The sequence below is a fragment of the Nicotiana sylvestris genome, chromosome 1, assembly GCF_000393655.2.
Source record: "Nicotiana sylvestris chromosome 1, ASM39365v2, whole genome shotgun sequence".
In the NCBI taxonomy this organism is placed as follows: domain Eukaryota; kingdom Viridiplantae; phylum Streptophyta; class Magnoliopsida; order Solanales; family Solanaceae; genus Nicotiana; species Nicotiana sylvestris.
In genome coordinates, this window is record NC_091057.1 from 188,258,214 (window position 1) to 188,270,848 (window position 12,635).

Below are 12,635 nucleotides of genomic sequence, written 5' to 3' on the forward strand. Positions count from 1 at the left end.
ACTAGCGATAAAATTTGGCGGGCAACTCTTTGAAAACTCAATGATTATGATAACTTATCATCCAAATATAAATAAATAAAAGTTCTAAAGAAATAGAAATCATCGAATAAAAAGAGATTTATTCGCAAAAAAGGTGCTACGGAAAGGAATGTATTTGATTTAAGATTGTTTCTAACTTTAAAATTTCTAACTTTTTCTCAGTTAAATAAGGGGTCTATGATCAAAAAGGTGTTCAAACTTCAAAAATTATCAAAAAAACTTACTAAACAAATCTAGATTAAGCGTGTGTCAATAGTTACAGAATTGAAGAAAAGTCTCAAACTCTTAATTAATTGTCATTGATGAGCCAGAGTTGACGGATATCCGCTACTTTGTCAAAGTGATTTTTGAAGAAAGTTGTGGCAAAAAGATTTGTATTTTTTCTACTTCTGAAGCGCGATAAATTATAATTTGAGGCTTTTAATTTTAAGGGAGGGATTTGAAAAAGAAAAAAAGTGAAGTAAGTTGACTATTATGTGTACAGATTAGTTGAATTAAAAGAAGTAAACTAAAAAGGAGGGGAGAAAGAGATAATGGGTTTTGAACCCACGACAGCAAAAGCAAAAACTTAAGTTTCCCACAAAACCGCTCCTCTAGTTCGCCTCTTTGAGTTTGGGGGCACACGAAAAATATTTAAGGGGTCACAGCTGTAGGCAAAGAGATATACAAGAGATATATATACATAGTTTTTGCCGAGGCTAACGGGGTCTCGTGACCCCTCAAGCCTCAACGTAGGTCCGCCTCTGTTGGACAGAACACTACATGCTACACCTGCCAAATGAGCACACGGTGATTTCCTTAGAAAAGAATTCCAGGAAGATTCTTGTGTACAATAAAAATTGAAGGACCAACTATGTACAGGATTACAGAACATATACCACAACAGGTGAAATTCAGAGACTAAGTTAGAGATGAAGTGCTGCCAACTTTAAAGATATTGGACAGAACACTACATGCTACACCTGCCAAATGAGCACACGGTGATTTCCTTAGAAAAGAATTCCAGGAAGATTCTTGTGTACAATAAAAATTGAAGGACCAACTATGTACAGGATTACAGAACATATACCACAACAGGAGAAATTCAGAGACCGTCCTTCAAGCTAAGCTTTATGTTTTGGACTTTAATTGATAGTTGTTGCTTATGGTCCTCTATATCCTTCAAAACTGAATAAAGGTTTGCACGGTAAATTTCACATTTCCGATTGGCACAATCCAGTTGATAAGAAAGTTCTTGGATCTTCGCATCCATGTCATCCTACAACAATATGCATATAATTTATCAGTCAAATAACCTAAGACCATAGAAAATGACCAAACCTCCAGTCAACCTTATCAGTTAGAAAAACAGTTTCACCACATTTTTTAAAAAACTTTAATTATACATAGGGGGAAGGGGAAGGGAAAATGTGGGAGGAGATTACAAGGTAGGGAATCAAACTCCCACCAACAAGATGGAAGTTCAGGTAGCCAACCAACTAACAGGGCTACCATGATTCCCCAGTTGACCAAATTCAACACCTATAACTGGGGAGAGTGCAAGGTTTTGATTCAGCATTCTTCAACCAAAATAGAACAATCAATAGATGTCACTGCTAAATTAGAGATATGAAGAAAGATCCCTTAATACCAATTAGAATATACAAAACCATGTTTCTAATCCAATAACTTATGACCTCTCTGTTGTTGAGGAACCCAATCATCTAAACTTCTTCACCTCGTTTAAGGTTCTCTTAAAGTGTTTAGGAAACTTGGAGCTGCCAACTTTTTTCCCCAAATAAGTTTAGAACCAGCAATTGCATGTTTAGAATTTTCCCAAATAATAAATGTGATATGAAAGAAAATACAAACACAGATTTTGATTCATGCTAACCACGAACCTATATCAAGCAAGAACATTATTCTTTAAGTATTCACAAGTTATGAATAACAAGTCAAGTTGTGAATGCAGAGATATGGATTGAAAGATTAGACAGAGATTTCTTGTGCAGCTTCATTTAATATAGATTGAATCCTAGTTCCTCCATAAAAATACTTTTGGCAACTTTTTTCTTTCCTAGATGTTAAACAATTAACCTTCTAGAAATTAGAAAGTCTCTGTCCCATTTTACTCCTTTAACAAAATTATGACCATGTTTATGTAAGTAAAAAGATCTCGCGATGTACTATCAAAGTGATGTAAGGATACCAAGCGAAAAGGCAAAAGAGGCACACGATTTGCAGTAGAAAGAGCAAAAAAAGGTCTGAGGTCCTTTTATGTTTGGAAAAAATTGGACGTAGAAATTATATGTTAGCTAGTGCTTCATGTGGTAGAATGAGGGGACAATATTACTCATTTGCAACGCTATGAATTAACCTCGCTTGTTGGCGTTGTGTAGAAGTTGCCCATGATTGAACAGTAGATGCCTGGCAGTGACGAGGACAAGCTGAGTCAGAAGATTGGAAGGAATAGAGAGGAAAGACATAAAGCCCAGGTTTCATGGACTGTTTGGAAGGAAGCAGCAGAAGGGTTTTCAGAAGGCAACTGATTTCTATAGGTGCGATATTTTTCTGTGGGACTTCCTCCATTTTGAACACACCTGGTATACAAGGGTTTAAACCTCTTCCTACATATATTTAAGCCAAAAAATTGATTGACTTGTCAAAAAAGGTGCAGCTGTTGTCCCGTCATGATTAGCTTTTTTGGGATTGAATAATAGAAATATCCTAGATTGGGGCCTAGTTTCTAAATTATCATTCAATCTAATTCTCCATAGCCTCCGACTCTCTCTTTGTCCACCATGACAGCAGCTAACAGTCTAGTGGTTTTTTCTCACTTTCCAATCTTGTCCCCCTTCTACATGCCCGTTCCTTCTGTATTTATTCCTTATTTATGACATCTATGTGTTGATTTCAATTTTAAACCAATGAATAAAGCATATGAAGTCAAGCTTCTCCACTGGCCTCTGATACGAGTGTGTGGTAACTGTTAAAAGTATCCAGTATGGGATGCCCAGTTTTTTGCTAATCTAAGTGTATTAGAGAAATCCTTATAAATACTTATACTAATGCAACACCTGTTAAGAGTTCTGCACCAAATACTCTTACGCTTCATAATCTTCTGGTCCCTCAAGTAACTAGATTCTAGGCCTACAACCTTTCTTCTCATGTTATCCTTTGAACGAAATCTTTTCCACGATATTGCAGGGAAATCTCAACTAAATAAAAGATAGTCACTATCTTAAATCTAGAGACAAAGTGGAGGTATAGTTACCCAACATAATCCACTTATGTTTGCTCTTAACCTGGTCTTGCTTTTATATGATCTCCTGAAAGTGGTCATGCTTTAGCTCTTCATTGAAAAGAATTAGTACGCACAGTAAGGATCAGTAGATAAGTCAACACAACAAAAGACGGGAAATTTTTGGAATTTCTAGAATTTCTGAAAAGCAAAACGTTTTCTCCATAACCATCAGATAACTTAGTTAACTGGCAGCATCATAGCCACAACGAAAAGATGAAAGAAGAAGACCAAACCAATTACGATTAAAAACACATGTCGACATGATTTACAACACGTGTGACTTATAATTACTACCTCTCAAAAATCTATTCAATATTTAACTTATGACCTAGATATCAGAACTGTACCTTCAAATGAAATGAATTCCACATATCAAAAAGGGGAAAAGAGAAGAAGGGAAGACTATACATAGAAGTTGGTCACAGTACATGGAGACCAACAAATTTTCAACAAAGCGAATAAGATATTTATTTAGGTGCAGTTTGGTACATAAAATTAAGGTCTGCATAAATTATAAAACATAATCCTGCATTTGGTGCAAGGCCAGATTAGATAAGCCGAAGTAAAAAAAGTTCTTTTGGTTAAGTTATACCTCGAAATAATTTATCGATATTATTTTATCCATAGGAGGGCCACGATACTTATTCCGGATATAACCCATGATCCATCACGCTAGTTATGTGAAAGCACCATTTTGCCCCCAATATACATAAGCTCTAAGATGTATCGTCCATTGTCATCATCCTGGCATCTCTTCTCCAATTCCCCTTCCCATCACACAAACCCCCTCTACTTCCCATCATCCCCTTCATCTTCGAGCTTGATGTCCTCAATGCCCCCCTCCACGAAACTTCTTTCTTTCCTTTCATCCGGTATTTCTTCTTTTTCATTTCACCGCGCATTTTCTTTTTCTTTTTTTTTAGAAGGTAACATATTTGTATATTAATATATATACTTCACTAAATTTGTGAAGTCACCCATAATTACAAAGGTCGTGCCCAAAAAGAAAATTAAAACACTTATAATCCTTGGTCTTCTCACAAGGAATCTAGCACATAAAAAAATGGATTCATGATCCTCCAAAAACTTTTCTTTACACCAAAAATAGAACAAAGCTAGACATTTCATCTTCGTCTTCAGGATGTTACTGGACTTGTCTTCAAAACATCTCTGATTTCTCTCTTCCCAAATTGTCCATCATATGCAGGCTTGGACAATTCTCCATCTCTCTTTATGACTAGAAAGATTGCCCTTTTTATTCCAGCAAGCTAGAACATCAAGTAATCTTCCTGGCATTGCCCATAAAATTCCCCTTAAGCTGATGAAAATTCTCCATATTTGTCCAATGAATTTGCAATGCAAAAAGAGATGATTAATTATCTCTGCCTCCTCTCCACATAAGTAACACCTAGAGCACAAGTGGAAACCTCTCTTGATTAAATTATCTTGTGTTAGAATCGCTTCTTTTGCTAGTAACCATGTAAAGCAAGCAACTATGTAAGAGATTTTTACTTTCCATATCATCTCCCATGGCCAACATCCAACCTGATTATTAGAAAGGTTGAATTCCTTATAAGCAGACTTAACAGAAAACTTCTCCTGCCTATTCCCTTGCCATATCATGAGATCTTGAGTAGAGTTGATTCCACTGAATAGCTCCAAAGTATCGTAAAACTCTATTACTCTGTCAATCTCCCAATCATTTAGAAGTCTTCTAAAGGTAAGATTCCAACCTTGATTAGTCCATGCCTCATCTAGTGTTGCTTGTGTTGTTGATTCAAAGTATATATGTCAAGGAAAAAGTAGCTTCAAGGGTTCCTTGGCCTAGCCAATTGTTATCCGACAAGGAAATTTTCGTACCATTTCCTACTTTGAATTTGGACTTGTTAATAACTTTTGGCCACAAATTCCTAATTGACTTCCACAAACTGACACCACATGGACTTCTCACAGGTTTGGTTGTCCATTTTCCTTCCACTCCATACTTCTCCCTAACGACCTCTCTCCATAGTGATTGCAAATTTGCCGCAAATTTCCATAGCCACTTCATCATCAGACTATGATTCTGAACTCTCAGGCTTTTAATTCTCAATCCCCCTGTCTTCTTGCTAGTAGTAAGAGAATTCCATTTAACCAGATGGAAATTCTTCTTCTCACTGTTGCCTTTCCATAAAAAATTTCTTCTTAATACATCAATTCTCTTCACTACATTGGCAGGAATTGGAAATAGAGACATCATATAAGTAGGCATGGCATCAAGTACAGAGTTGATCAAGATTAGTCTACATCCCATAGATAGATATTGATTCTTCCAATTTGCTAGCTTCTTTTCACATTCTCCAGCACACCATTCCAAATTCCTTTTGACTTGCTCTTGACTCCCAATGGCATCCCCAAATATACAGTAGGCAGTTCACCTACATTCCCACCAAGAATATCAGCAAGACTTTGTAACTCCATTACCTCATTGACAGGATAAATGAAGCTTTTGTGCCAGTTTATGTGTAGTCCAGATGTGACTTCAAAAAGAATGAAGATCACCCTTAATACTTTCAGTTGTTCTCTATCAGCTTCACAAAACACCGGAGTGTCATCAGCATACTACAAGTGAGAAATCATCATGTTGATATCAACCCGGCAATTCACCTTGAAGCCCCTTATCCAATTATTTGTCTGAGCTCTTTTCAACATATCATTCAATCCCTCCATGGCAATAATGAATATGAAGGAAAAAGGGGATCCCCTTGTCTCAGATCCATCTGAGAAGGAAAAAAACCAGCTGGTGCTCCATTTATGAGGACTGAAAAGTTCACAGTAGAGATGCAGAATTTTATCCAGTTAATCCATCTTCCCCCAAAACCCATTTTCCTGAGGGTTTCCAGAAGAAATCCAGTTCAGATGATCATATGCTTTCTCTATGTCTAGCTTGCATAGTATCCCAGGTTCCTTGCTTATTTTCCTTGTATCAATGCATTCATTGGCAATTAGGGCAGCATCCATAATTTGTTTGCCTCTTATGAATGTCATCCGTTGAGAATCCACCAATTTGTTGACCTCCATCTTGAGCCTCTCGATCAATAACTTGGATATAATTTTGTATATGTTGCCTATAAAACTGATAGGCCTGGAGTCTCTCAGTTCTTTGGCCCCCACCTTCTTAGGAATCAAAGCCACAAAAGTAGCATTAAGGCTCTTTTCAAATATTCCTTGGTCATAAAAGTTCTGGACAGCAGCTACCACTTCCCTTTTAACCACTTCCCAGCATTTAATGAAGGCCATTGAGAATCCATTTGGGCCAGGTGCTTTGTCTCCAGCACATGTCTTTACACTATCCCATATCTGCTGCTCTCCAAAGGGGCTCTGTAGCATTAAGTTATCTTCTGGTGTAATCATCTGATTGTTTCTGATATTACCTAGTGGTCTCCACTCCTCTTCTTCTACTATCAACTGATCAATATTGTTATATCTTCTATGAGCATTCTGTGGAAGATCTTAGTGTTCTTGTCTCCCTCTTTCAACCAAAGGGCCGTGGACCTCTGCCTCCATGCTATTTCTTCATGGTTTGCAATCTCCTCAAATTCCATGGACAAGGTAGTTTTTATAAATATTTCCTGCTCTATCAAGCTCCTTTGATCATGTAACTCTTCCAGCTTTACAAGTTGGCTGAGGATACTTGCTTTCTGCAGTGCTAAGTTACCTTGGAGAGTTTTGCTCCATTCTTTAAGCTTTGCCTTCAAGGCTTTAAGTTTAAAAACTAGAATGAAATCAGGCCTTCCTTCACAAGTAAAAGAGTTCCACCATTCTTATATTCTGCCTTTGAAGCCTTCAGTTTGCAACCACCAGTTCTCAAACTTAAAGTATGATTTGACTGGATCCCAATTACCACATTGAAGCATCAGTGGAGAATGGATCCCAATCTAGCTGCTATTACATGCATGTCACCTTTTCTCCATGTGTATTCACCTCCTGACAATTGGATGTCTATCGGTTCCATGTCTTCAATAAAATTAGAGAACTCAGTCATAGCTCTTGTGATTCTGGAGCAATTCTTCTTCTCTGATGGGAACCTCACAGTATTGAAGTCCCCACATACCACCCAAGGCCCACTAAAGAGACCTTTTGCACCTGCCAGCTCCCACCAAACTTCCTCCCTTTCTATCCTGTCATTAGGAGCATACACAGCTGAAAGATGCCATGTGTATTCCTGAGTCTTACCGGAAAATTTACAAGTAATTGTATGTGCTCCCAAGCAACAAACTTCCCCCTTCCATATTCTACCATCCCACATAACTACAATACCCCTCTAGTACCATTAGCTTCTAGTTGTGCAAATTTCACCCATCTATTACCCTATAATTCTTTTACTATCTCCCTGATATCTCCTTCTATTTTAGATTCTTGGAAGCAAAATATCTCTGCCTTCCAACTGGGTATCAAACTTTTAATCAATCTCCTTTTCAAGTAGTGACTTCCCTCGCTTTTCTCCGCCTCTCAACACTGAGAAACTCTACCTTCCGCAGTTCCTTTGATTTTCCGCTTCCTTTCCCCATTCAATCTTTCTCCTTCTCCTCCGGACCTTCTCTTTCTCTGAATTTTTTTCTGGGATTCCTTTTGTTTTTTCACATCATTTTCCCTCTACCCTAGTGTCCATCTTTTGGGGCAACTTGTAGTAACCGAATGAAAGGGCTTTTTAGTCTATTAGTGATTTCAAATGAAGAATAGAAAAATTTGCTAAGTAAGCATCAAGGCTAATAAATTATTCAGAAACACTGAAATGATAGTGCACTGAAAGTCCAGTCAAGTAAACCCTTTTAACCCAGATAAAATAAAGTAAGAAGGCCTGAAGAACAAGTGAACAATTGGGGATCATATTCTGTCAAAACAAACACCACACAACAAATAGGCCTCGGTGTCAACAAGCTTTGCCGCACCATCTGGATCAGTTTCTTTACAAGTAAGAGACAACTTTATCTTTTCTTTCTTTCAATTCTCTTTCTTTTTTTTTTTTGGAGAAGGTAAGGCAATTTTATAGATAAAATAGCACTAAGGATGTAGAGTTAAAATGTTGAGGTTAAGCCAAAAAAAAGACATTCAGCGAAAAGATACAACAACAACAACAACAACCCAGTAGAATCTCACTAGTGGGGTCCGGGGAGGTTAGAATGTACGCAGACCTTACCCCTACGTCGAAGGGATAGAGAGGCTATTTCTGTAAGGAACAAACATCTCTAGAAAACAAAGCTATACAATTAGATTTCCTTCTGAATAAAGTTAAAGCATCCTCATTAAAGTTTTTTAATAATTAAGAAAAAGAGAACATAGAAGATGGATGAGAAATGCAACCAAAAAGAGAACTATGTGACAAGTAAGCTTGACAAAAATTAAGAAATGACTAACCTCAGAGAGTGGACATGCAAGACTTCTCTGTTCATCTTCAATGTTGTAATTTGCATGGACCCCATTTCTAGTCAAGTATTCTCTACAATGCCCATTTACTAAAGAGATCCTCCCATCATGCTTTGCTGCTCGGGCAACTTTGTTTAAAGCCACTTCTAGAGCCGCCATTGCCACAGCATAAGAGTCAACAGACTCAGCCCCTTCCTCTACAAATTTAAATGCTTCATGTCTCAGTATGTTATATCGAACAGTATGTGATTCCAAATAATAATTGATTACATCAGAAACACGATCTTCCAATGCAACACTGCTCTTTGCGCTCCGGCTCCATCGTTTGAGGATGTAATGAGAAGGAAGAGTCAGAACATTTGTCACTCTGAACACTGCTAAAATGTGTCGGCAAAGAAGACCAGAGAACTGGAACATCTGGCAGCTACAAGTAGCTTTCATTTCCAAAACATTAAATCTTACATAGTAAGCTCTGTTGTCGTCCCCAAATTTTGCAACTTGATAAGTGGTAACCAGTCCATCGTCCTCGACTTTGTTGGCCATGAAAGTTAGAGTGCCAACCAACTCCTCCTGAAATCTCATAAATAACTTTCTTGTATAGACCTCGGATGCTTGTTTCTCCATTGGAGATGGAGTCTTCAAAACTGGGAACGTATTCATTGTATCGTAATCAGCTTTGACTTCTTTCTCTGCACGGCTCTCCACGGCTTTTTCATACAATTTGAAGAACTGATTTAGATTAGTCGACGCATTCACATAACCATCAAAATATGAGTTCATGCTATCGCTACGTTGAGTTATGGACATTTCTGCAAAAAATGCATCATGGAGATATACAGGGACCCACTGTCTGCGATCTAAATAAATCGCTTGAAGCCAGTCGTGATCCCTGAGCTCGTACTTGTCAACAAGAGACAGCCAGCAGGATTCAAATTCCTCAGTAGACTCCGACAAATTAACACACTTGTGGAAGTCTGCTTCAAAATTTGGGTGCTCAAGGAAGACATGTGACAATTTTTCCTGGCATTTCTTGAAGATGTGCCATTTGCAGAAACGGTGACGGGTCTCAGGGAAAACCTGCATGAGGGCAGACCGAATTACAGCATCATGGTCTGTTGTCATTGACAAAGGTGGTTGACCAGTCATAGCTGCAAACCATGTCTTAAAAAGCCATATAAATGAGGCTTCCGATTCATTTATTAGGAAAGCACAGCCAAACAGAACAGGTTGTCCGTGATGATTTACTCCAGTAAAGGGTGCAAAGGGTAACCGGTACCTATTTGACCTATAAGTTGTGTCAAATGTAACAGTATCACCAAAATAGCTATAATTTGCTCTTGCCTTAGAGTCGGCCCAGAAGACATTCCCTGTGCACTGATCCTCATCACCCTGAACTGCATAGAAGAATCCAGGGTTCTGGGAATGCATTTGTTTCAGGTAATCTAAGAGGAGTTGTATGTCTCCTTCTAGGCTCCTCTGGCGATTGTTGCGCATGTAGTTGCGACAATCTACCTCTGTGAAACCAACTTTGCTAATACCACCATACTCTTTAATGAGGGCAGACATGATCCTGCGGGGACCCATGCCAGCAGCCTGCAAGGTATCAATTAGGGTTTTGGCAGGACCAGAGATTTGACGATGGGAGCGGAGACAGTGTACCTGATCAGGGGGGACCAGCTCGTGATTGTGCTCCTTGACAAAGCTAGAGACAACCCACTTGCCAGAGTCCTGTATCTTGACAGAGAGGGCGGCCTTGCAGCCAACCCGAGTGATAGTACGTGGTCGCTTAATTTCTCTATCCTTGGTACGCTTCTCGTTCAAATTGCGGAATCCTTCTTTGGCACAGACAAAAGACCTCTGTATGATGGCTCCATCCTTCCTGGAGCGGCGGGAGGAGCTGACACGGGTGCTGAAGCCAACACGGCGTGCATATGAGTTGTAAAACGCCTTGGCAGCCTCCTCAGATTCAAATTCCATGCCCTCATAAGGTTCAAGATCGAGGTCCCCTTGGGGAGAGTAACTTCGGACTGCTGCAAAGCAGCTGGCTACATTCTCCTCGTCAAGAACATCATCTCCATCCCCATCTTCACTCCCACCCCCACCTCCTAAGCCTATATCAAACTCGATCACCTCATTCTCCATGTTCCTTCGGATGATGTGACGAGACGGAAGGGCGGGTCTAGGGTAAGTCCCCAAATAATTAAGGCCCCACAAACAAATAAGAAGCACTACTATATCATTATATAATATATATACTCCATAATTTATATTTATATAATTATTAATAAAAGATTTCAAATTTTAATAACTTTTAATATTTGATGGATCTAAGATTGAGTGAGTTAATTAGATAAAAAAATTCACTAAATTAAATAATACATTTACCTTCTCATCAATTTTATTTTCCTTCCTTTATGTATAGTCTTTTTTCATGGTTCTCACGATTTTACTTTCTAATTTCAAATCAAATTCTCTAAATTAACTATTTCTTTTTGTCACATTTAATTGATCCACACACCAGAAAGCAAGTTCTTTTGTGTCTTATCTTTTTTAACTAAAAAATCCCCAAGACAAATATCGCAAGATTCAAAACACGATGGATAATGGGCTCGCCCTTTACCATTTTCACTTAAAGGAAGAATTCAATATCATATGACGTGCGCCTAACCATAGAACAGGTTGCGCTCTCACCACTATATCAAAGTCATGTAAGTTTTTTTTGTATCTCAAAATAATATGGATTTCGTAAAAGATGTTTCATGGTCTTTTTAATATATTTTGGTTTTAGGCCACCAGTTCTGTTGAGTCGCCCCTCATTAACGATCAAACAATTGTTTACAGACTACCGCCCCACCATGAATGTATTGTTCAACCAGCTTCATTCACATTTAGTAACAGAATGACACACTCACTTCATTTAATGTTCTTGTTATTGTTACCTTTTCTTAAGTGAGACTCTATAAATTTGATTGAGAATATCAGGTATGGGCAAATGACTCTAGTAGGAGACTAGTAAAGCCTTGATTTAGGTCCTCCAAAATTTTTAATAATGAATTTTATAATTTTATTTCAAATTAGAAAATAGTAATGTTTGTAGAAAAAATAAAAAAGTTCAAAAAGATTGTAAAAAGGAAAGAAAGGTGTCTACTCTTTAATAATAAAAATATTTTTAAAACTTTGAATTAAACTGCTTAAATCTTCATATTAGTAAATACATTTTTTTTTACAACAATATAAAAGATAACATATTGCAAATACATGTCTAACATCTCATTTATTTAAATTATTCTTTTCTAATATAAATAATAATATTACTATGTGAAGTCAAAGATTTTATATCATTTAGGAATATATACTATAAACAACAATAATGAAAAAAATGGCAAGATTTTTTTTTTTTACACATATGTGTGCATACTTACTAATAAAATAAGTATAACGTCTGTTATTAAAATTTGGCTTTATGCCACTAATTTTATGGAGCCGTTGTTAAGACGAGAAGTTTGCTTTCAGGTTCCACCTTTTATCTAAGTTTAATATCCTTACATATTTATCCGTAGAATCTGAATCGATTTCATAATGGTAAAAAACGATAGCTGAAAATAGGTAAAACCAATCCACGAGTGGGTATTGAAGTGTGCGTGTATGTGAATCAACGACAGATGAAAGAGAGAGTTGATAATTTACAACTTTAGGGTTTTGCGAAAATAGTTAGCCGAAGATAATGAATCGCCAGAAAACCAAAGGCCGGAGCATAGAGTAATCCCTCTACTTTCAAAGGAAGCAGAGAAGACAGTTGCTCGGAGAACGGGGAACGGACCAAATTGGCTTTGCGGGTGGGTAAGGATCTTCTGTTCCACTTACTTTCCTTACAACTTGTTTGGAAGGTTGTAACCTGATTTTACTG

The 12,635-nt window shown here is 37.7% G+C and overlaps 1 protein-coding gene across 2 annotated transcripts; it reads right to left on the reverse strand.

Moving 5' to 3' along the window:
• Window positions 1-832: 832 nt before the first annotated feature.
• On the reverse strand, window positions 833-10,926 carry LOC104211272 (protein FAR1-RELATED SEQUENCE 5). 2 transcript variants are annotated; one of them, XM_009760303.2, is made up of 2 exons: window positions 8,720-10,926; window positions 833-1,297 (listed from the first exon to the last, which is right to left on the reverse strand). In XM_009760303.2, exons 1-2 carry the CDS (start codon window positions 10,868-10,870, stop codon window positions 1,124-1,126), a joined length of 2,325 nt encoding a protein of 774 aa, XP_009758605.1. In that variant the 5' UTR covers window positions 10,871-10,926; the 3' UTR covers window positions 833-1,123. The 2 variants fall into 2 exon arrangements, with proteins under 2 accessions (XP_009758605.1, XP_070028764.1); XM_070172663.1 differs by lacking the exon at window positions 833-1,297 and having other exon boundaries at window positions 8,750-8,925; window positions 8,999-10,926.
• Between the last annotated feature and the right edge of the window lie 1,709 nt (window positions 10,927-12,635).